Here is a 25795-nt window from a genome sequence, read left to right as displayed (position 1 = left end):
ATGCCAGGAAGGCACTGATTTCCCATTCTGCAAAATTCCTTTTGTAGCTCAGAAACGTGCATGTTAGCACTTTTTTCCAAAATTATTCCCCTGTTCCTGGGCAGTCAGCATGGTGTCTCAAAAATAGATGGTGGTGGTGGGGTGTTTTCTAAAACATAAACCTGGAATTGTTGCCAAAGGGGGCATGTTCTCTAAAGCATGATCCCGTCCATTATAAAAACCCCTAACTGAAATCCATTCTGATTTTAACACGGGCCTTGGCAGGCAGCGATGCTGTTGTACCCCAAGGAATGAAGCTTGAAACTCTGAATGAAATTTTGCATGGCTAGATGAGTGTGCTAAATGGAGCTGAAGGAAGCCAACCAGCCCTTTCAAATAAAATTGCTGAGTGAAATTACTGAGTGCTGATGTGTGTGGGAGAAGCAGCAGCAGAGAAAAGATACGGTGAAGGAGGGTATATTATATCTTATGAATTTTAATAAGGAAAATGATGTTGCCCTTTTTCCTGAACTGAATTTTGTCGTTTGGATGAGTTGGCCTTGCGGAGTGCTTACCTACAGAGCATCATACGCTTTCCACGTGGGAAAATGGTATCATCTTCAAACAGCAATGTTAACATTTTCCCAAATCGGGAATCTCTCCTTGACATGCTGTTTAAGTGCAATGGTTAAAAGGCACAGCAAAGCAACACAACTGCCTTTTCTATTCAGTACGGGAGCCAGGATGAAAACATTGATAGAAGGGACTCTGGGGAGGTGGCCGTTCCAGGAGTCCTGGAAACAATTTCTCTTTGATCCGCAAGCTCACCTTGAAGTCAAGCAGGTTTTGGGTTTTTTTAATGCAGGGAATGGCTGGTAGAAATTCCTAAAGCCATGCTTCCGGAGACATGTCTTTTTAACCATGGTGATGATTTTTTACAGACATTGTAAGAAATGGCACATGAGCTATGGCTTATGTTGGGGGAAGGGAAAGAAAATACCGCCTGCTTTAATCGAAAAGAATGTGGATGCTTTTCATTTATAACACAAACATTTGCAAATCATGGACGTCCATGTTCAGATCATGTCTCAGGAACGCTGTTGTCTTCCTTAATTTCACTAGATATGAATACTGCTGACTCGGACTGGTTTGGTCCCTTTTCTAATGGCTGGGTATCGGCTCCCAAACCAGCTAATAAATTTGAGTAAGTGAGCGGTAATTTAAGTATTCCCACTCCAAGTTGTCACTTGGGAGGACCATTCTAATCTCTCATTATTTTCCATACCAACAGCTCACTATTTGAATCAAGTATGTCTGTGACATGGTTGATATTAAAATGAGACGATAGGTTGCGTATTTTGAAGCTGGGATTAGAGCAATATTTTCAGAAGTTGGATGTTTGAGAAGTTCTGGGGTATGGGATCACGGGATCACCGCCACCCCCTAAACAAGAGGATTTACTGTTTCATGCCTGCTTGCTGACAGATCTATTTCTGTCTCTCCCTTTCTCCTACTTTCCTTCCCAATGCTTCAGATACAATAGCTACAGCAGCAGCTCTTACTCTTCTCCGCGACCTTACTCTGGTGTGAGTGCCCCAACAACACCGACTTCTCGTTATGGGACAACTCTCTCGCCGCCTCAAGAGATCAAATCTGACAGGTTTGTAAATTAATCGGTGTTTTGACAACAGTTCCTTTGTAGACAGGGTGGAGATAAATGTAAGCTGTTCTGAATGGGTACTGGAAGTATCTTGTAGCCACATCTTTTCTAATGTTGGAAAGAGAACATACAAAAATCTAAACGTGTTCATTTCCCACTCATTCTCAAGCCTTTCTCTGACTTGGTGTTAAGGTCTGGATGTATTTCCATCCCAGTTCTTCTACTTCCACTTAAATGGATAAAACAGTTGCTTCACACGTATGCTGTTCTAAGTATTAAAAGGTGAATTAAAGCACATTTTATTTCTTTCCATTTTTTAAACCAAATTCAGACAGATACATTTTCACTTCTGTCATCTTAAATCAACTATAAAATCTTGGAAATGTGCTTAGTTCAGAATTTTCTAGGCCATAATTTTGTCCTTCCTTGAAAATGCATGATATATGTCATTGTATTTCATCAGGGGCAAAAAGTTTCTTGCTGTAGGTACAGGAAACTCATACTAACCTAACAGTTATCAGCTCACTTTAAAAAAAAAAAAAAAAGGAAAAAAAACCCACACCAGCAACAACAAAAAAAGCAGTATTTTGAATAATCAAAATACTCTTGAATTATGTAAGGTATTAGGGAAGGAAAAAAGATAGGAAAATGTTATGGATACATGAAGGAAATTCTTCTTGGCAAGGGATTTGGACCACCAGAAATTAACTGACTGTTACAACCTGAAAGTAAATGACAGCCTCAAAGATTGTCATGCTGAGTTTAAGGAGGAAACGTAGATGTTTTTAATTAATTTAATTAAATAATTTAATATAATAATTTAGTTAAATAATTTCCAATTAGGCCAGATGGGCTTTGGATTGTTTGTTGCCAGGTTGGCCTCTATTTTGTAAAAATTCCATCTCCCATCCTTTTTTTGAACTGAAGGCTTTTTCAGGGTCCTTTGTCTATATTCCAATTATTTCTATTAATGATTTTTTTAATATTTCTGTATGTGTATAGAATACATGTATATATGTTTTATGTGTGTATGTATATATGTTTGAACCTACCTAATGCCTCATATCCTTTCCAGTCTACTACTCAGAATGGTTCAAGTTAGGTTTTTCCAGCATGCATGTATTTCTAGCCATGAGGTATTGATTTAATCCTTTTTTTCAAGTGAGTAATTACATTAAGTTTGTCTTTGGAGAAAGGCATCGTTTTTCATTTGCTCATCTTCCTAGAGTAACTTGCATCGATTTGTCTTTCCTAATCTGAATTAAATTACTGCTGAGTGAAACCATAATAAAGAACTCTAAACCGGCATTTTCACCCCCTTTTACCTTTGCAGAATAGATAAGCAAGAATTAAAGGTATCCCGCTGCTTTTGAAGTTTCAGCTTTCTAAGTCCTTGCTGTTGGAAGCTTCTTGTTGCCACTGCAGCAAAGAAACCCCAAAGTGGTCAAACACTGAGATGGCTAAAGATAGTTGGGCCTGTCCTGCAAGAGGTTGATCGCGCTGGCCCTGCTCCAGTAAAGGAAGCAAGTTTCATTGCAGCATGCACGTAAGTGCGTTGCTGGTTTGGAGCCAAAATGCCTTGGCCCCACAGGATGAAGCTGTAAAATTTGCAGATTCATGGAGAGTCAGGCCAGAGGGAAGCTCTGTAATCATCTGTTGTGACCTGAATGGGTCCCACAGAAGCTAAATTAAAGCCCCCTGTACCTTCATGTGTTTTCAAGTGGCAGCACATCACTTCTTCTGGAAGACATTTCAGTATTTATCATCACTGCTAGGAAAATATTTCATATTTTGGAGGCTGGTTTGTCTAGCAGCATCTTCCAGCCATTACACCTCATTCTGCTTTTCCCTGTGAAACTGGAAAGTGCTCTGCCTTCAACTATCAGATCTCTCTTACACGTTCTAAGTGTCTGAACGCAGCGCTTGGAGTTGCATCTCTGTCTTTCCCTCAGGTTACATTTACCGCTTTCCACCTCATGTGATAAAGATCTCTCTCCTCTTGTTTAAATGTGCAGCTTGTTTTTCACGGTACTTGAACTCACCAGGATTTCCGCATTCTTATATTTGAGGGGATGTTACAGCCTGATGCTTTTTGTATATTAGCCTCCTAGAAGTGTGAAACGTGTGTATGCCACAGCTGCATGTTGCCTGCAGAATAGATGCAGTTATTTCTCGAAAGATAATTAAATTTACAGGTTCAGGTGCCATTTTGCATTGTCTTGTTCTTTTTGGGTGCACTGCCATTGCAGATGTATAGTTCAACAGTCTCTAATGCCGTGACTGCTTTGAAGAAGGGCAGAAGCCTGCTTTTATTTCATTTTCGTGAAAAACATGGGTTGCAGAAATGCCCACATAGAGATCGATGGATAGAAATTTGCTCACTGGAGAGTAGGCTGTGTAGTGCATGACGCAACGCTTGGCGCTAATTAGTTAGTGGAAAGTATTGTGGAAGTTTTCACAGTCTTCTGTCAATGGTGTTTGCCTTTGATTATGTAAACGTTATTTCCTACCTCCTGATGGTAAAAATTTACACAGATTCAAACAGAAAAAAAAGTTAAAAGATGAGGGGGGGAGAGGAAGACACTTGATAAGAAGCAGATGCGTATCTATGGTTAGCTCCAAGGTGAGTTTTCTGCTTTCAGCTTATGGTTGCAGTTATCCAAGGACTCCACAGAAATATCCCTGTCTTTTATCATGCAGGGAAGAGCTTTAGATGCAGTTCCTGGTACTGTTTATCTGACCTTTGAGAATGAGGAGGAAGGAAGAAGCAGCATTTAGAGCAGTGCCCAGCAAAATTATTCATGCTCCATTCAGTTACCCTGACAGGCCTTTCAAACCCTTGGCTGCATTTTGCTTATGTAAACAAGAGCTACAACTTGGGTGGAAAGAAGCAGTGTGGTTGACATTTTGACATTCATACTTTTAAAACCCTCCTTGGCTAAGATCAGTAGGGAATCCAAAAGAGCAGTATAATTTTTGCAGTGCAAAAGAAACTAGATTTTGTTCTTTGAAATCCACATAATGTATATATTTCTGATTGTACAGCAGAAGAAAAGGCTTACTTGACTGTTTCTTGGTTTCTAAATTCAGCCGCAGGCTTTTGCCAACTTCTTGCAATACTGTTGTTCTCTCTCATTTCTCTGGGTCCCCTGTGGAGAGCCATGCTTCTGAAGTGCATATTGCAGCCATGGGAATCCTCGTGAAGGAGGGAAAATTGCAGGGCACTTTCTGTTCAGCCCTTCACTGGGAGAGAAGAAAGGGTATATTGGTTCTCTCATATCTCTCTGCTTGTGAAAGATGCTCCTAATGCAGAAGAAGTATAACCCAGACCTCCTGTCTTCAGCTGCCAGAGACTGCTTTACTCCATAAATATACTGCTCCCACTCTTCACGGCTTAAATCACCAATTAACTCTCTCCCCTATTCCCACAGGAAAAAAAAAAATTATCAATCTCAATTTCTTAACCTCATAAATTTTGGTAACAAAAGGGAAGAGCAAGTCATGGCTGGAGCACACCAGGGAGAAAAGCATTTTTCTGTACCTCTGAGTTGCTGCCTTGCCTGGGGGAAGGAAGTGTTGTAAGACTCTCCTATACTTCCATGCTTTGTGCTCACACCTAGGATATTTCTGTTTAGGCAAACAGAAATATCAGACTTTGAATCTAAGATGGTCACTGAAATTGAAAGTTGCAGCCTGGAATCTGTAGCTAGACAGCAAACTCATTACTTGGAAAGCTCCACACCCCTTCATAGTGTGTTTTTGGTGGTGAAGTGTATACGTTGTTGGTCATGGTCATGGTTAGACAAGACCCTGAAGGAGTCTAACTTCTAAGGCAAGAGCTCCTGAATTAGGCACCGGTTTTAATTCATTCCGCTGCCAGAAAAATATCCTTTGTTTCCTGCTGGTGCGTTTGCCAAGGTAGGTTTCTTCTGATGCATTTGCCAGGAGACGGTTCCCACTGGGCTTGATAGTCAAACAATAGTGCAGTTAGCCTAGCTCGAAAAGCCTTCTTCTCAGGGCACTGTGTGCAGAGGGAGCAGGAGTTCATGGTCCCCATTCTCTTCCCTCTGTCTGTTAAATCAAGTGCCAGAAAGTTCAGATTGCAAACCTGCACGTCTGGATCCTCTTGGCCAGTCAGTGTGAACTTAGTCTCCACCTCTGGCTGGTCCCTCTGAGGTTCTTCCAAATCTCCAAGCTTGGTAAGGGCCTGCTGTGGTGTTTGCAAATTATTCCTGTTTGATGCACTCTCCCAACTTTTCCAGACCAGTAGAAAATAGACTTAAGAAAGACCAAATGTGTTTCACATCCCTTAACCTGTTTTCTGTCTTACTTGCTTTATGATCTACAGCAGTACGTTACCTTGGGCTCCCGTGATGCAGGGCCTTGGATGTTGAGTGTTTATCTCCATGTTCTTATATATCTTTTAAAGGAAATGTACCTTCAAGCATTTATTGCTACAATAGGTGCACACAGACACTGAGCTTAGCATGACTAGATCATAGGTGATTTTTTCTCCATTGATTTTAAAGACACTTTAAACACCATACCTGAAGCGTAAACATGAAGTGCAACAAAAGTCTGCAAATACTCTTCTTCTGAGTTTTATTCACTCTCCAGGTGCCTGAAACAGTGGTTTTCTGGCAATCTGGTGCTTTTTTCAAATTTGTCTCTCTCAAAAACAAAACAAAAAAACCCCCAAAAACCTGCTTGAGAATGCTAAACAGCTTTTCAGTTAGACTTTCTACTAAAATTAAAGGTCCCTGTAATGGACAACACCAGGGAGGTGCTGCTGGATGAAGCTTCTTGGCAGGTTCTTTTTTTTTCATTAGCCATCTATCACTAGTCTGCACTCTGGAGTTACTTCACTCCAGCTGTTAAGCAGTAAGGAAAAACAAGAAACCTATGAAACAAAACCCACTATACAGCCTACAAAGCTGCTGTTCTCCCAGGAACAGCTCCTCTTTCCTTGGCTTTCTATTCTTTCTGCCTGTACCATCTTCTGCATGTCTTAATATGTACTTCTGGGCTCTCAGACCAGAGACTGTGGCTATTTTTTCTTGTGGTAAATGCCAAGCACTTCTTTCACTCTGAATAACATAATGAGGAAGGGATAGCTTGGTAGTTGATAATAGCGGCCCAGGGCAAAAGCCTCAACTTTATTGCTGAGATTTTAAGAGGAAAAGCGACCTTAGGAATTACTTGATGATTTACAATTTGGGAAGCAGCGGTGGCTTACACTGGCTTAGCCGCTTGTCGAACTACTGTGTAAGCAGTATTCTTGATTGCAGCTTTGTAGGCTTCATCATAGGTCATATGTTTAAACAGAAAGCGTGAGCCGGGTTATGGTTTCAGACTGCAACATGTGGCTTGCCGAACATGCAATGCGCGTGGAGGGCACCAGTCACCCCCAGGTACCCACTGTGCTGATGTTCAGGGGACACGTGTCTTAGCCTGGATCTACAGGGGGGCAGGGGGGGGCTCTGCAAGCCACTTCCAGGCGATTTGTGACTCGCGTGAGGATGAGAAGCCACAGGCTGGAGAAAGACAGAAAACACAATGTAAAACCTGTACACGTCAGGCTGCGAGAGGAGCGTGTATGTAGAAAGTCCCTGTGCATTGCCCTGGCTCTGCGCGGCTCTGCCCCTCTGTAGCTTTATTTTATGTAGCCCCTCAGGCCAAATAAAAATCTAACGTGAATCAATTCTTCTCTTGGTCATTCTCAAGTTTCATTCTCAAAGGAAGCATTAGTCAGTAGTTTTATCTCTCAATTTTGTGTTTATTTTTGAGAGAAGTTTTGTAAAGATTCCTCAAGTAATGTTTAGTCTGTTTGCAAAATCTTATATCAACACGCTTTTGAATTTGCCGTGTCATGTAGGGAGACATAACACACGGAGAGTTTCTTTAACTGTGAAAGCTATATGGCTCTTGGCAGCTTTGCCTCCTCTTTTGTCTCTTTCTAAGCTGGAAGGCAGATTTATTTTGTTAAAGCCAAGAGACATTTAGAGTTACTTAAGGCCTGAGTAGGAGCTGCCGACCGTTGTTCCCTCTCTGTAGCATTCCCATGACTGCTGGAGCAGGAGCACTTCAGAAAAATGGGTAATTAGTGTTTCCTTATTAAGGTTATTAATTATTCTGACCCTTGTTACATTAAAGAAAATCCTGAATGTTAACCTTATGACCTAAGAGGATTTCCTCTCATAAGTCATCTGCTAATTATTTTTTTTTTAGCTCCTAAAAATATACATTTGTATTTTGTATTCTTGCTATAAATATCCATTTCCATTTAGCAAATTTTTAAAATTCAACTAACGGAGGAAAACACAGCCACAAAAGAAGTATATTTCAGAGTTAACGCAAATGAAGAACACTTGAAGTTGATAATTGCTATTTTTCTGTAACAAAGTGGCTTAGAGTAAGACAGAAATATTTTCTTCAAATTCCAACAAGATTAGAGTAATTCAGGTCACATATTCCCTTTCACAATATATAGTCTGTGATGGCGTTTTGTCAGAAAATTGCAAATAAGTGCAAATAAGTGCAAATAAGTGTGACATACTTGCAAAAAAGTATGAGATATCTTGTGTCTCCCTGAGCTTTTGTTTTTAATAATGATTACTAATTCACTGCTCTGTTAAATGCAGTAGGTCAGGTTAGATGAATTTTTATTCAGAAGAGTTTTGGCTTTGTATCCTTTGCCCTGTGTATCATTTTGTTGCCATCTTTTTCCTTCTTTTTTTTCCTATTCTTTGCTCTTTCCTGCAAGAAAAGAAACTAATGCTTTTATTCTACAAGATAAGAAACTAATGACCTCTTGTCCCCAGGTCCCAATGCCGTGGTGTGGAGCTATATGCACAAATCCCCAGACTTAGACATATTCTTGCTGTGTGTTTTCTTTCTGGTATCAGAGTGTAATGACATAGCTTGTTTAGCTTTTGCTGGTTTTAACAGCAGGCAGAAGAAAGCTTTTCTTAATATTTTTGTATTAAGACTACTAAGAATGGACTGTTGTGTTCTCTATGAGACTAAAAATAGTAGTCAGAGTAAGCTTCCTTCTGGATTGTATTTGTAGAATTGAACAAATGGTTGATATTACCAGTTGGTAACATATGACACCAACATTAAAATGCTGGCATATATTAGCTATAACCCCGTTTTGTGAGTGATCACTCTATTATGCTTTCATTGAGTATTCACATACTCTTCTCTGTTAAAATCTCTTACCACCTTTGGTTCAATGCCAGATTTTTTTTTAGCCTTTTCCTTGCTTACCCATTTTTAAAATGCAGCCTACGGCAGTAAGACTTAAATATTCCTGAGGCCTGAAGGTACTGTCACCCTTTAAACAGCATCAAAGCACCAAAATTACCTGAAGGCTCGGCCCAAGCCTTCCCGTCGTCTGGTTTGGCCAGTCCCGCTGCCATTTGCAATTCAAGTATGAGTTCAGCGAAAGGGAACGTTTACTTCAAGCCTTATTGCCAGGGGGATACAGAGACAAAAAAACAGATTTTACAGACAAACCAAACATAGACAAATCCCTTTTCAAAGTGTTTAGAATATTTGAGGAATAACTCTTACCGCTTGCCTTTCCTTCTGGCTATTGTACAGGTCTGTACACCCTGAAAGTAACACCTGTTTCCTCCAGGTTTAGTTTATGCACGTGTAGCACATTAAGGATAGAGTTTGCTAGATACTAAAATGTGCTCATTTACAGTTGCAGTTCACATTAAAAACAGGATTGATGCACCCAAACACCAGTTGAGTTACAGTGTTTGATAACAACAGTGAAGCTGTGAGTTTATGAGGTTTCATAAGGCAAACGGTCTCAGCATCTGGTGTGAGGTGTGGTCTTCGCGGAGGGGAGATGTGTCCGGTCGAGTGGGCTGGACAGTGCAGGATCTAACCACTAAGCGACCACTAACTCGGTAATATCAGTGCTCTTTCTTTGCCTGTTCTTTTCTAAATGTGACTGAAAACGCCAAACCTGACTACTTGTGTTTTAAGAAGTCGGTGCCACACAAGGAGTCAGCTGGCTGTATTCCTGTCTGTTTAATTATAACCTGTTTCAACAGAACCTTCTCGCAGCTTTGACTGTTAGTTTTGACCATTTCATGCAATAAACTGTTGTATGCAATATGGCAGTCCAGAACTGACTGCGTTTGGGACAAATGAATTGAATCAGGTATGTGTGTGGACGCTATACTGTAGCTTGTAACTCAGCTGAAGTATGGACTTATAAAATAACCAGTGGGAAATACCAAGTTTTGGGTAGTTATTACTGATTTGATGAGTTTCCAAGAGGTGGCAAATTAATATGGCACATGGATGTTCATTTTCAGTTCTTAGACATTGGGTTTTTTTCTGGCTATATGGCTGTGGATCTTTTATTTAGATTGTGAGGCTGCTGTTCATACATCTGCAAATTTTAGCCGAGTGAGCAACACTAGCCAAACTGTGCTAGATCAAACCTCCAAACAAGGTGTTTTGGCATGTGGAGACATTTTACTAGCAGGGTCAGGTTAGAATCCCATCTGCAGGACTGAGCTGCACATCTCCGTATGATTCCCCTGTAATCCCTTGGATAAGAACGTGTATTTACTGTGGAGTCCCAAAGAGCTTAGTCAGAGCTGAAGGTTTCCAACCTGCTAGATGCTGTGCAGACCTACAATCACTCTTTTGGTCTCTCAGCATCACCCCATCCTTCCCCTTAATTTTCCTTCGGGTTTTATTAAGTCATAATGTCCTTTGACTCCAAATAGAGTTTGCATACTTCAGGGCAGCTAGATGGGATGGGATGGGATGGGATGGGGTGGGATAGCAAGCTAAATACACGGAACAGATAGGAGCACAGAATTGGTAAGGATCCTCTTTTTGCATCTCTTCCAGTTTATTTCCAGATGTTTTCATATGGAAGCACTGTCTAGTTTTCCCCTTCCTAGAGCAATTTCTGACAATATATCCAACCTTATTGCCATGTTTTTTCATGCTACCACAGGGATGGAGCTCTAGTTCTTGAATCTTGGCACAGTGGTGCCACTGTTTCTGCTGAGAGCTTTCTCCTGCAACATGCACTAAAATCCGTATGATTCCCCTGTAATCCCTTGGATAAGAACGTGTATTTACTGTGGAGTCCCAAAGAGCTTAGTCAGAGCTGAAGGTTTCCAACCTGCTAGATGCTGTGCAGACCTACAATCACTCTTTTGGTCTCTCAGCATCACCCCATCCTTCCCCTTAATTTTCCTTCGGGTTTTATTAAGTCATAATGTCCTTTGACTCCAAATAGAGTTTGCATACTTCAGGGCAGCTAGATGGGATGGGATGGGATGGGATGGGGTGGGATAGCAAGCTAAATACACGGAACAGATAGGAGCACAGAATTGGTAAGGATCCTCTTTTTGCATCTCTTCCAGTTTATTTCCAGATGTTTTCATATGGAAGCACTGTCTAGTTTTCCCCTTCCTAGAGCAATTTCTGACAATATATCCAACCTTATTGCCATGTTTTTTCATGCTACCACAGGGATGGAGCTCTAGTTCTTGAATCTTGGCACAGTGGTGCCACTGTTTCTGCTGAGAGCTTTCTCCTGCAACATGCACTAAAAGGCCATAGGTTAAAATAAATTTAAAATATGTTCAAGGGAAAATTCACTACACGACTGTCAGGGTTTGGGGATTTTTTTTCCCCTTTTCTTAGCGCTGAGGCATGTTAGAGATTTTTATGGGTTTGAGTGAGATCCAGCATTGATACTGTAGCTCTGGAGGAGTGCCAGCAGGGAGGCTTACAGAATATCAAGTTTTATACCATCTTATGTAATGTTTATGCGGGTGGGATATGACATATTGAAATTCAATTTATTGAAATTATTGAAATAATATTCATACTGCCGTGCTGCCAGTGGGGCTGAAATGGCTATGTTTTGTGGCATTCCCACTCGCACAGACATAGACACTCAGAGACAACAAGTTTGCATTAATGTTTTTGTCTTCTCCTGCACCTGTTTTCACTGGTGAACTGGTGCTGTTACACTAAAAGTCTACATTGTGCAGCCATAGGGCATGTGAATAAATAAGGGAAAGGGTCTGAGTTATTAAAAATAACGAAAATCTATTCAGGTTTGCATTGCTGGTTTGGGAACCTTCCTTTAGACAGGGTTTAGTTTCTTTTCGGAAAAGGCAGTATCTATTTCTCTCATTAATCCTTTCATTGCGAAACTCACGTTACAACAATGCACAGAAACCGCTCTACATGAGTTATGTCTTTTTGATTTTATCAGTCTAATTCAATCAGTGTGGATACATTTACATCTGTATAAAGCCACCCTGTACAATACAGATTTTTCCTGTCTAAGAGACGGAAAGACAGACATGTTTACTCTAAGGTCACTCTGTTGCCATGTGAGAGGTTGGTGGTACCAACACCACCATGTTGGGGGAAAGATGTGTGAGAGGAGCCACTCTCCTATCCAAAGTAGTACTTGCAGTAAAAGAAATAAAAAATCTGTGTCAAGACCGAACTATAAGTGAATATAAATGTAGCTTTTTTAAAGTGTATTTGCTACTTGAAGCTGTTTCATCTCAAATAAAAAATCATTTACATATTTGAGAAGTCTTTACTGTAGAGGCTGCCATTTCTGACAAAAAAAGTTCCACTTTTTTGGCTGGGCATTTACTCACCTTCTCTCATGTATCTTAACAGCCTCCTGAACAACAGCTAGAAGTTTGATATGCATTGCTGATGGGGATGTTGAGCCTTCTTCATTACAGTAACCTACCATGGAGCATCCAGTTCATAGTTGTGGTCAGATTACTGCAGAGGAAGTCCCCTTTCGGACTAATCCTTGCTTAGCCATAAAGCGGGTGGCAGTAAACTGTTCTTTTTGTTCACTGTGGACAGAACAAGAACGAATGGGTCTAAATGGCAAAACAAGAAATTTAGGCTAGACAGCAGAGAAGCCTTTCTTGCTGGCAGGGGTAGTTAAGCACTAGATGGGTGTGGTACGTCCATCATTAAGGATTTTTAAGGCAGGTCAGACAAACAATTTTCAGGAATGCTTTGAGAAGACTAAATCCTGCCCTGGGCAAGGAGAGGAAAATGGGTCATCTGTTCTCCTCCAGCCCCATTTCCTCTGATTTTTTAATAACAATTTCGATGCCACTTAATGTTTATTATAACTAGCTGTGCTGTCCCTGTGTATTTTACTGATATGTTCCTATACATGATTAATTTTGCTCTTGCAGCACATGCAGAGAGGAAATCATGATAACAGAATTTGTTAATGTATAAAGGAAAAATATGCCCCGACTTCAGAGAGCATTCAAATTCTGAAGGGCAGTTCTGACATCATCTTTTGCTTTTGGTTTTCTGTATACAGGATTCTCAGGTGTTTGTGACACATCTGTTTTTAACATCATTGCATAACATGTTTGGAAAGTGCTGGAAAAATATTCCAGCTTTTTTTTTTCTTCAAAATTTCAAAAATCCATTACAGGATTCAGCTTTTCAGTTAACAGGATTATACAGTAAAAAAAATTATTTAGACAATATTGCAGTTGAAATAGACTGAAGAATTCTTACATGTACTTTATTTGTGCTTCAGAAATTTGGCAATTTAAGAAGCCTACCCTATCTGTCGTTCTTAAGCTCATCACAGTATCTAAAATCAATTTAGCAAGAAGATACTTAGCCAGTGCTTTGAAGCATCCATACATAAATATTGCCATGTCATTCTGTTGGTTGGGATTATGTTACTTGCTGAATGATTGCTACTCATTTTTTGCCAGTATAATCAATAAAAGTGACACTGAGAAATCTGATCTTTCTTCTCTGCAGGCCAGCTTTGGGTGGTCTCCTTACATCATCTTTTCGGCAGCACCAGGAGTCCTTGGCAGCAGAAAGAGAAAGACGACGTCAGGAGAGAGAAGAAAGGTTGCAAAGGATAGAACGTGAAGAAAGAAACAAATTCAAGTAGGAACCAAATTTGCTCTCAGTCTGTTGCTTTAACGTGTGATGGATTTGTACATCATTGAGACATTCAATTGCAAAATAATTGAATTAATGAATAGTTTGTGTGTCTCTTTAGATACCTTTCTTGGTCTAAGTATCTTAAAAACTGATATATTAAACACATAATGATGAATTTTGGCATTTAATAAACCAGCAATATTTTTAAAGACAGTATGTATTTGCCAGTTATACTGACTGGATATCTGCAGAGGCCTGGTTTTATTAGCTAATATACTCCTCAAAGTATAATCTCAGTGAGGCATAGGGTTTGAAGATGCAACAATGGAAGGAAGGTATCAAGAAGGGAGGAAGGGACAGCACTGAGACATCTTTTTGTTTTTATGTTCTGCAAAGTAAAAGTGTTTTGCTGTCTTGGGATGTATGGTAGTGTTTTTAAACTACTTTTTCCTGCTTTTCTGAACATGTGTCTCTTTCCCCTGGAAACAGCAACTGACAGAAAGTAATTATCAAAATTATTGCTGAAGCCATGGCCAGACAAAGGCCCCAGCTGAATGTAGGACTCTCCGTTTTCACATCTGAGAACATGTTGTGTGCTGTGGGATCCCCAAGTGTGCTGCCTGAGGATAGTTAGAGACAAACCCTTCCTCCTGTTAAATCCATGCCTGGAAGTACCATCACAGGCATTAGCAAAGACTGCAGTGGGCTTAGGATAGATAAGGAGCCTATACCTGAAGTGGTTTGCCTACTGTCTGAAGAGGGTACACTAAGAAACTGATTTGTTTCCTCATAAACAGGAGTGGAAAGTAAACGTATTTTTAGTAGTTAGAAGATATAATGTAGTAATCTAAAGAATGGTAGGATAAATGTTTTGTAGCCTTAGAGTTGGTATTTATGGAAAAGATGGCACTGGGTTTCATGTGAGCTTGTTTATTAGTATGCAGAATTGTTTTCACTGTAATCATCTCTTCAGTAAGAAGTGGAAATGGTCTGTGTCATAGTGAGTTTGGAAAAAGGAGTAACTTACTAGTGGTTGGTTGGTTGGTTGGTTGAAGGAGATATTCTCCTGGCTCCAGAAGATAGCTAGTTTAGAAGAAAATGAGAGGCGGAGGGAAGGTGGAAGAGCACCATAATAGGATCTTTGGCAGCCAACAGCTGCCCAAGTTCTCCTGAAACAGAAACAATCAGGTCTCAGTCTTCAAGCCTCTTCCAAAAACTCTCCCTCTAAGTGGTATCAGCAGGCTGCAGCAGGCTGCCGTGGACAGCCAACATGATCTTTCAGAAAGGAAACTCCCAGACCAAAAAAGCCACCAGGACATTTGGCAGCTTGACCTGTTTGAATAACAGATCTGCACATTTCACTAGAGGTTGGCTACAGTAGTTGTTCTGTCACTAAAAGAGCTTCCTTAAAGTCAGAAAAGCCAATTTTTTTTAAATATATATATTCATCCCATTACTCCAGAGTCAGAAACTGGTTAACTAAACGTCATGATTGTGTTGCATATTTAAGAAGACAATTTTCCAATGCCCAGTGTTTTCATCTTCTAGATTTGAGTTCCCTGGTCACCCAAAAGTTATAACTTGTGTTTGAGTAGAGGGTCTCCAAAGCCACCAAACTTTGCAGACAGTCAGCATCCCACAGTTGATTAAACAGTCTGGCAGGAGGAAGGCAAAGCCACAGCAAACAGTCGTGGACAGTTTCATAAGAGTTCTTGGGATTACATTATCGTATCATCAGTCTGGCTAGAAACCCAGTCTCTGAAGATGTATTTTTGATTAAAAATAGCACTTGCAATTCACAGCCTTTAAACCCGTGAGCGGTACTGGATTTACCATCATGACTCATTTGTTATCTCATTCTTTCCAACTCTGCCTTGAGAACATTGCACTAGGCTCTGGCACCATTATTGACAAATTGAGGATAATTTAAAGGAGAGCATCACCCATTGTGAAAGAGCTTGGTTTTAGGAGAAGTGTTAAAAAGCTTCATAAGCTATTGCTAGCAAAAGGAACGCTTTATGTAATGAACATTTTTCTCAGCAGAAGGACTGTTACACCCGTTGCACATACAGAACAATATATCCTAAAATACAAGGGTTATTCTTCAGCTGTAGGGAAGGGTGAGAGCTGTCTAAAATTTGCCTGCTGAAAAATTCCTAGATGTTATTTTTTTTTCGCTTGGAGTTATTCCCATAGCTATTGTAATTCCAAAGAATACTCTGAAAATATGATAAAAGTATAACCAGTTCAGGGATTCAAAGGATGTGGAGATAGCCTGAAACAGTAATGTGGGTTCCTTATTAATGGACTTTTGAAGAGCACTTGCAAGCAGATGTTTGATAGCTATTGGTATAGTAGATGATAAGTAATTCATTTGATGACACAATATGAAGAGAAAAAATAGTGTTTTATTCATAAACGGAGTAGTTCTGAAAGTCTTTCTGGTACTCACAGGTTACGCTGTGGAAGAAGCTAACAGATAAGGTGAAAGTCTCATCAGTTTTGTCCACCAGATTCAACAAAATATTAAAAATATATTGTAAGCAGCTATCTTGCTGTGATATTGAGGCAGGCTGGATGTTCACTGGGTTCTGCTGTGCTCCAAGTTAAATTTGCATCCACGTTTGTGGATGTGACAGGCCTGCCTGAAATCACAGTGCTCAGGCGTCCGGCAAAGTTGAATTGGCAAAAGCTAAATATGCGAGTTGCTTGAGGAGCTGTGGGAGGGGCAGCTGAGATAGAGGGAGGTTTGTATCTAAAACTGAGGGTGAAAAATAAAGAAGTGAAAGGTTGTTTCCTGTCCGATGGTCCTGCATGCACCTTGTAAGACCAAAGAATTGTCCTACTCGGTAATGCCAGTCCACTGTCCCGTTTCCAGCCGTGGCAACTAAAACACAATGAGGAAAGGTATATTAGAAAGAGGGCCGATACGGTATGCTCCCTGCCTTGGTCTAGCCTGCCAGGTGCCTCAGTCACTGTTTCGGGGCATTCTAGATGGAGCAAATGAGGAATGGTTTAATAGCCACTAATGTGCCTGCTCATTATGGGTAAGTCTGGTTCATTGCATCTAATTTCAGATACCGGCTTTCAAAATGTGCTTCAAGTTCTTCACTTTCTGGGTTTTTTTATAATTACTTGTAATGACCTTCTGAACTACATATTTGGTGTACACATACCTGTGGTGTATGCATGGATAAGTGTACACACATACTTTTCAGCCTTTTTTACAAAACCAAACTAATAATTTCTGTCGACAACAGCCTTCATTGTCTCCGATCAGCTTGTTTGTACTTCTCTTGGTTTCTCCTACTATACTTACAATTCTGTTACTTACCTTATTCTTCTGGTTTCCTCTGCAATTCACTGGAATTCTCTTTTTAGCCGCGATTATTTAGACAAAAGAGAAGAACTAAGACAAGCAAGAGAAGAGAGGTTTGTACATAATGCATCCATCCTTCCCTTTGGTTGTTTGCACTTCCTGTATTCTCTACTGTGGAGCTGTCGTGTATTTACATTTTTAACTCTGCATGCACAGAACACTTTTATTCCAAAAGACTTCTATAAGACAGCGGTTGTTTCATTAAAGAGGAGAATGAAGTCCAGCTGTAAGCACAGCAATACATGAAGAGCAGTGGGACTGGAATGCATAAGAATGATTGATGATCTATCTTTTATCTATTTGTGTGGGAAATAAGCTTACTCCATTTGCCTCAGAAATTTGTCCAAATTTAGCATAGTTATAAATTGAATAAGCCTGTGTTTCTCACCCAGTGGGTCCCAAGCTTTCTGGAGGGTCAGAAAAGGCAACTGAGGATAAAGGAAATTGGGGTCACAAGCATTGCAAAACTGTAGTCACAGGCTGATGGAAACGGTTCTGACCCACTCCCAGCGTATTTTTATCTTTCAGGGGCAAGTTTTCTGTGCCGGTCTCTCTAAACATCAGTGAGTAAATTACAAATCTTAGCAGTGTTTATTATTGGGGCATTGTTTTAGTTTTATTTAAATAGCATATTTAAAGGGACTGAGCTTTTTTTTTTCTTTTTTTAATTCAGTTAAATAGTTTAGAAACTCTGGGCTAGGCTGGGAGCTATGTGCTTACGAAAGCCTGTTTTTTGAGGAATACTCGACTAAAGACCTTTGCTTTTCAGTAGCTTCATCTCTGCCTCCACTAGTAATTACACCCTGGAGGGAGCTCTTGGTTTTACCTGGAAAATATGCACATTACTGAACAAATAGTAGATGAAAAATCATCCAGATTGCTTCAGTTCTGCTTTTATGGTCCTCTAGATATTACTCTCTGGAGATACTTTTGGATTGTCAAGAATTGGAATTACATTATCAAAGTATGAGAGCAGCCATCTCGGAAATCGTTGTGTTGCTGCGTTTTGGTGTTGGGGTTTTTTTCACAAAACCATCATACAGGAGGCAGTTTGTTTCTGCAGACTAAAGTCTCATCTATTGTGGCTGAAGTAGCTGATATTAAAAAATTATTTTGACATCTCTAAGAGTAAGAAAAGGTGGATGAGCTTTCCTTTGTCCTTCCAGCCAAATCAATTACAAATAGTTTAAAGCATTTTCTGAAATGAAACGCGTCTGAGCCCATAAGCATCATACACTGACCTTAGCTGGGTAAAACCTTTTACAGCAAGCGTGCTCGTCAGCAAGATTTGAAACAAATTAGGAGCAAGTTCTCCAGCACTTCCAAGTTATAAAGCAATATGCGAAGTAAACTGGAGTATTTTTGGGGAAGTGTTCGCCAGCAGGGCATCACTGCTGTGCAATCTGAGACAATTTCACTGGTCATTAGGAATGTGTCTTTATCCTGAGGGCTCTTTTGAACTGAAACGTTAAACTATCAGTTCTTCCTCATAAAGAGGAAGGACATATGTTTGCTTTGACAGCACATAAATATTGGAGAAAACTTCTGCGAGAGAAGTCTCGCAGCAGTAGTCCATTACACTGGCCTTCTGTAACTATTTTTGTCTAACAAACACCTTTGCCCAGATGAAGTTTCATTTCCTATAGCAAGTTGCATGTTGACTTGTTTTAAGTGAATGCATGGACTGTAAGAAAATACTATAGCCAAGGTGCTAAAATCCTAGTTAAAATCTGGATTGTACGTTTCCTCCGTATCAGTTTGGAAAAGTAGAAGGAGATAATATTGAGCACATAGGAAAGGCTCTATTAAAAGTACTGGTTTGTCTAAGTTCCATCAGATCTTTGGAGTATTCTATGTACTGTTGCATCACCCTGGAGCTCCAGAGTACAGGCACCCACTTTTCCAATGGCTCTGGGGTGGCCTTAGTATGAGGGAGAAAGATTCCTGCAGTTTCAAGGGGTCTGAGTGTAACTCAGCACCATTCATTTCACATGTTCTTGCTGTTCAATGATTTGAGGCCTTTTTTACTTTGCTTGGTTGGGTGTTTTCCAGTGGTAATTTAAAAATAAATCCAAGAAAGGTGATCTCCCAGGCCCTCTCTAGTGTGATTTACAGCTCAGATGCTCTCAACCCCATGACTTTGTTGGTACATAAACATTTTAAGTCACACTCAGGGCATTGCTCAGAGACCTAAAGAACTCTCAGTGATATTTTCATCTACTTGAAGATGATAAGTGGAATGTCAAGTTCATGAGGTATACCAAATGGATAGCCCACAGACTTTTGGATCTTGGTCTACAGAGAAGAGTCAGCATAGGCATGACGCTGTCTGTAGGTTCCCATGATTTAAAGGAATATGGCAGTATATACAGAGGCAATGTGTCAATCCTGTAGCGAAGGACAAACTACAGCAGAGGAGTGGTAGCTAATCCTTTCAACTCCTCGGATTTTGGTCTTCATGAGGCCATGTGTATTTGATGCTGGCATTCATTCATCGTTAAGACATTGGACAGAAACAAAAAATAACCTAAATAAATGTCATTTACCAAGTATGAAGTGTTAATAACTGATTCTTGAATGATTTTTATTTCTCGGTTAAATTGCTGTATCTGCTTATTAGGCTTCCCATTTGATAACTAGTTATGCTGATGTGCTGCCATGAGAGTTGCTGTTCTGGTTCCCTTTTTTCTTTCAGTATAATGAACAGATACATTTTGAGAAGGCGCATCTTGATGGTAGTTCTCTGCTTTGCTGGTTGGCTGTGCAGCGCACAACTACAGAAGCTAAAATGTTAAAGCAGCTGAAAAAGAGCTGAGGACGATAAAACATTGTAGCTCCCCCCGTTATAGAAGGACCCATCCAGATCTTTGTTGTAGTCTGTTGGCAAACTGCAAAACCCTCCTCGGCAGCAGCCAGCTGGGCTGTACCTGTTTGAGCTAAGTGATCGATTTGAATGGCTCTTTATGAGTCTGCAGTCCCATCTGCTCCACTTGTGAGGAGGCGGAAGGCGCAATACGTAAGTGACCAACGTCAAAAGAAAGACTGGCTTCATGAACTGTAACAAAACGTTATGCTAATGCCAGCGAAAGGCTTTCTCCTCTATTGAAAAGGCAAAAATCATTCTCGAGAATTGGCTTCATGTTAGAACTGTAAACAGTTCCTATTTTATAACCGTACAAGTATGTGGCTTGTTATATTTTCATCCAGAGTCTGTAGGGGTTCTTTTTCTTGCAGAATTTTTTCAAAGCCTGTGCATAACTCTGGAGGAATAAAAGCAAATGAGTTTGTTCTTCATTATTGCTGTTTGCAATAAAGTAAATTGCCTCTGAAAACACAAGGACTGCTCTTCAAAGACACGTTTCTATGCTGTATATGGATGTTTGCAAATGTGCATGCGTGTGTGGCTACCATATGTACTAAGCATGTTTGTTACCACATACGGCTGACTTCTTTACCCTGCCTGCTTTTAATGCACCCTCATACACTAATCTGGGCTGTCAGTGAGGCAGAAGGGGGGAGGAGAGGGGTTCCCTGTTACGAAGTGTTTACAACAGTGGGTTATAGGAGGATGACCACAGTGTTTCAGGGACGTAAGCAGTAGTCTTGATTAACCTGTTTAACAGTTCACTTGTGGGTAAGACAAACAGTCTAAAGCCCGATCCAGCTGCATTCATGAATTTATTCCTTAGCAAATAATGGTGGATAAAATTAGCAGACATCTGGAAGAGGCACATATTTCAAAGTTATTTTGGTCGAAATGTATAAAGCACACTATGAAGAATATGATTGGTAGCTGGTCTTAATAAACAGTTAGTGAGTTCTGCCTGCCTAAAATGCAAAACAGATGTATCTTTGTTCTTTTAAAGTGACTTTGATGAATAAACTACATGTGACGTCAGGTCCAAGCTATTGGATGTCTGAGTCCGGCAGAGAAATTTTTTAGAATAAAAAGAAGAAAACTTTCCATTGTAGACTCTGGAGAGAACAAAGTGAATTCCAGTGCATTGCTCTCAGAGCAAATAGAAGCAGGTTCAGAGACTTTAGATAGTCAGTCCAAACATTTATTATTGGTATTGTTTTCAGGGAGATCTGTTTTTGTCTGCTGCACTGAACCTTTTTCCTCTCCTTGCAGCAAGTCTCAGACTTTGGCTATTTGCATCAGTGTTAAGGGGCTCTGGCTTTGGAGGGTTTTTTTTTCTTTTTCTTTGGGTTTTTTTCCCTCCCGTTTTAGTTTTGGGAGAGGGAGGGCTGGGAGGAGGAGGAGGAGGAGGTGAAGGAGGAGGGTGAAAAGGAGGACAGACAAATGCTTCCGAAAGGAGAAGGACTATGCAGACACAATACTATATCTAAGGACTCTTTAACTCTGCTGTTTTTTGCTTTTGTTTTGTCATGAGCAATTTAATGTTTTTCAGGGCAATAGTCTTTACTTTGGTGTGCGTTTTTTGGCAGATTGACCAGGCAGGCAGTTTAGTGCTGTACCCCTTGTGTCAGGAAGTCAGCTCATTCTCTGCAGGTGTTTCATCCATAAACAAGCATCAGCCACAGACTTCTTTTTCTTTACGGAAACCCTCTGGAATTTAACTTTCAGATACAAATACTTGGAGAGGTTGGCAGCGGAGGAGTATGAGAAGGAGCTGAAGAGTCGGAGCGTAAGCCGAGGTAGAAGTGAGCTGTCCTTGAACCTGAGATCTCCTTCAGCCCCATCCTCGCCTGTACCCAAGTGCGTCAGCCCAGCATCCACAGAGTCCCAGGAAGAGCTGAAGACCCCTTCCACCCCTTGTGGGACCCCTCAGCCCTCAGAAGGTAAGTGAAAAGGAGGGAAGAGGAAAGAGCAGCGGTTTTATCACAGTTTCTCTCAGGCTAGCAGTGAGTTTTGATGCCTTAGTGCATGAATATAACCTCTGAGGTGCCAAAGTAAAAGGTCTATTATATTGTTTCGTGCTGTCTTCCTAAATTTCCTCTTTTTTTCCATAGATTTGGATGTCTTCTAGTCTATTCAAGCAAAGAATACACTGCTAATTGTTGCTATAATTTATATTATCATTGTCTGCTGCTATTAGAATGGAATAATTGGAAAATACAGCATACAGAGGGTCTTAATTTTAGCATCATGTTCCTTGTATATTAGAAGTTACTGAATACTAAACCAACAATATTCCTGCCAACAGATTTTGCTTATGTGGTTTCTCTAAAAGAAATGCAACAGATGGATGCCAAGATTATAATAACCTTCCAGCAGAGCACAGGCTGAATGGGACAAACAGAAAAGGTCTTGAATTGAAGGCAGGGAGGGTGTGTTGGTTATTTTTAACACCAACAGAAACTCTTAAAATTGTAGCACAAGTAGTAAAGGACTTAAAAGAGACCACAGACAATTAGTAAAAAGGAAAGTATAATTAGTGTTTGCACGGTTGGTTTGCTGTCATATAATTTATTGGTGTACAGAGCAATATTTTTTGTGTGTGCACGTCATTCTGCCGCTTGCATCATGTACCCCTCCTTCAGTCCTCAAAAAAACACCCACCATACAGATTTTATTTGCGCCACATGACGTTGCATTAACATTGGGAGCTAGAATGCATGTTGAGGGTGAATTATCGCCACCGTTCATTTTTATTTGATTTGACTTCCTGCTATGTGCTATTGGTGATTAATGCATTTGTAACTTGCACTGCTTGGTTTTATTGAGTGTTATGGCTGGTAGCATGCTATAAAGCAAGGCAATTTAAGAAAAAAGTTACAAATACTGAATGTTGCATATGTTTATCCTCACCGTACTAAGTAGGTGAAGTTTATTTAATTTAGGTTTATATATTTTCCCAATTATATTCCCAGTTTTCTTGTCTGGCACCTTAAAAGTCTCAGTGGAATCATTTGAACTTAAAAAACATGGATATTTTCCTGTAACACTGATATTCAGAAACATCCAGATGCCCTTTTTTTTGAGTGCAATATTGCTTTTAGAGCAAAGCTGGGTTTTTCCACCATTAGGATTTCAGAGCTGGGTAGGGAGCAAGTATCTCTTTTATGATGATTATTTTAACATATTTCTCCTGGAAGCATTAAAAAAAAAAAAGTGGTATGAAATGGAGCAGCACAACCCATTTGGAGAATACATTTAGAGCAGGTGTACGGGGCAACTTCAGGCAGACAGAATACGGCAAAGCTATCAACACATGGGTAGGCAGGAAATCTCTACCAAAACTCCTGACAATATCAGTAGGCATCAGAGGGCAGCACCTGGAAGCCTGGCAAATGGACTGCAAGGAGACAACATATGGATGGGGCAGGGTAAGTCTCCAGCCGAGGCCAGCTGCAGGCAGATGGCCAGGACAGCACCAGAACAGGGGCCTGAAATCTGCATACTTCAGTGGGAGCTGTGCATGAGGAAGGGCTGCTGTTTCAGGCCTACCAAAAGCATTGGAAAGGTCATATGAAGTAAAGAGCGTGTGGGCAGGGCAGGCTCTCTCATTTGGAGGTGGCCAGGTTATTGGATATCAGCCAACAGCTGGCAGGCTTATTTATAGATTGTGTGCCATGGCCTCTAGACTATTATCTGAGTTCCTCATGCTCCATAATGAATTAAAATGTCAACTACTACTGTCCTTAGGAAATGTGATGAATCCCACTTAATAGATAGAGAAACTGAGGCATTAACTTGCTTAAGCCAGTTGTAGGAAAGCTGAGATAGAGCCGTGGACAGAACCCAGATTACTTGCACCCCAAGCAGTTGCTTTGAACATGGGGGTCACCATCTTCCCAAGCAAGGATAAAGCTGCAGAAGGAAAACACTTCCTCAGTTCTGTGCATGGGACCCTCCAAAGACTGTGCAAGAACGATGTTAAGAGATGTGTGATATTCGTCTGCAGAATTCAGAACGTGAAGTGAAATGGGAAGTGTGTTCCTCTACTAGCAAAACAATAAGTGATTTTTGGAGTCAGATTTATTTTATGCCGTTTATGCTGAAGTATCCTTTGGCCATCCAGTATCTACTGGGCTTAAGAAGGAAATGGATTTTTTCTGTGGAACTTTGTCCCACACTGTGAAACGTCTCAGTATATTTACTCAATATAAAAATCTGGACTTACTGAGCTGAAGTGTTTTCTCATATAAAACAATTGGTTCCACTAAAGTAATCAAGTCTTGTAAGACTTACTCTTGTAAAACTTGGGGTATAGCATTCAGAGGAAATGAAGGCAGTCCCATAACTGCAAAATGGAACTTAATTTTTTTTTTTCAGAGCAGCTACTTCCTCTTTTGTAATTTCATTGGAGAATATTTTATGAAGTGCATGTGTGCAGTAAAGGAGAGCAACAATAACCAAGACATCTCTGAAGTCAATCCACAAAGGAATTGGAGATGAACCCTTCTCTGAGAGGAGCAGCGTTTTTAGCACTTGAGGAAGTAAGCAGGCCAACCCAACTGCACATTGTGGACAGTAGGAAACCTTCTGAATATATTAGTAGCTAAGCAAGGTTCAAATACTGCCTAAAGTATGACTGGTGAAAGCATCTCGGCAGATGGAGAAGCACCAGAGCATGAGAGTGCAGTGAGGCCATTGCAGCCCCAGTCGTAGAGCCAAAGGAACCACGGTACAGAAAGTCAGAGGAGGAACTGGAGAGGGGGACAAAAAAAGATCATTTCTGACTTGATGAAGAAAGAGCAAGTTCCCTACTAGTGATCACTCTGTGCTAGTTTTTACCATCACAAGGAATGGGAAGAAAAGATTGGGGTGGGGGTGGAGAAAGAGAGAGAGTTCCTGCTAAATTCACGGCAAGAGGAATCCCGTGCTGGAGCAACTGAAGGGAGAAAACAACCAAGACTTTAAGCGATGCCTGAAAAATTGAACCAAGAGGGCTTGGGTAGGTATAGCCATCTTCAGACTTACTGTATGCATCCCCAAGAGACTCTTAGCGTATGTATCTCCCAGCTCCAAGTAGAGAGCAGAGAAAATAGATGAAGATGCGGTTGCCTTATCTATTACCCTGGCAGAGGATTAGATGTGGGCCCGGAGGGATGTTTTTTCTCTCTGAGGGCTTACAGGACTGGGGGCTTGAGGTCTTATCAGCAGGTACTAAGGATATGACATCTTGTGTCTGCTTCAGAGTTCATTTATAGTTGAGTATCTAAAGAAAAGTAGTTTCCCTCCGTGTCCCTGTATAGCATTACAAGTTTGTAGCCACGTTTTTCAGAAGGGAGCAGCTTGCTGTCCTCTGTAACCTCTCACTCAAAAGAAGGCTATCGCCAACATCCGATTGGATCATGGCAGATCAGGTCGCTAGGGCTTTACATGGCCAAGTCTTGAAAATGTCAGAAGATGCAGATTACACCACCTCTCAAAACGACAAAATCTTTACGCATTCATTGAGGGACCCTGCTACCGTCTCTTTTAGTGATGAGGTTACACAGCCTTTTTGGGAGATTTCATTCTTCTGAGAATCTTCGCTTTTTTTTCCAATAATACATTTTTAGAGATTAAGTTCTGGCAGAAAAAAGAAATGGGCATATGACTCAAAAATTAGTCCTTAAAGCCACATTCAGTTTTCCTCCTCCTGATTAATCCAATTGCAAGTAAAACTTCTGCTCATTTAAAGACTGCAATTCCCTCATTTGTTTTAATGGGTGGGAGGGGGCGAGGAACCTAAGCCTTGAGAGAAGTGTGAAAAATAGTATATGCATGTGAGAAGACATTACCTCTACTACTGAATCTGGCAATCCCAATTTAGGTTTAAGAACTGTATATGTGTAAGAATTGGGTTTTTTAAAAAAAATAAAATATGTTGCTTATAATGGCATCACACTTCTTAATGTCTCAGGAA

The 25795-nt window shown here is 40.5% G+C and overlaps 1 protein-coding gene across 1 annotated transcript in view; it reads left to right on the top strand.

Moving 5' to 3' along the window:
- FHOD3 (formin homology 2 domain containing 3) overlaps positions 1 to 25795 on the top strand; it is a 377261-nt gene that overhangs the window by 281117 nt on the left and 70349 nt on the right. Inside the window, exons 12-15 of the mRNA XM_009330482.1 lie at positions 1514 to 1639; positions 13466 to 13600; positions 16979 to 17029; positions 21565 to 21779. Coding sequence (XP_009328757.1) covers positions 1514 to 1639; positions 13466 to 13600; positions 16979 to 17029; positions 21565 to 21779 — 527 coding nt within the window. The remainder of the gene's footprint in view (positions 1 to 1513; positions 1640 to 13465; positions 13601 to 16978; positions 17030 to 21564; positions 21780 to 25795) is intronic.

Source organism: Pygoscelis adeliae, unplaced genomic scaffold (genome assembly GCF_000699105.1).
Source record: "Pygoscelis adeliae isolate BGI_AS28 unplaced genomic scaffold, ASM69910v1 Scaffold78, whole genome shotgun sequence".
NCBI classification, from domain to species: domain Eukaryota; kingdom Metazoa; phylum Chordata; class Aves; order Sphenisciformes; family Spheniscidae; genus Pygoscelis; species Pygoscelis adeliae.
Note: the sequence above shows the minus strand (reverse complement) of the source record. Positions and strands in the feature narration are given on the sequence as shown.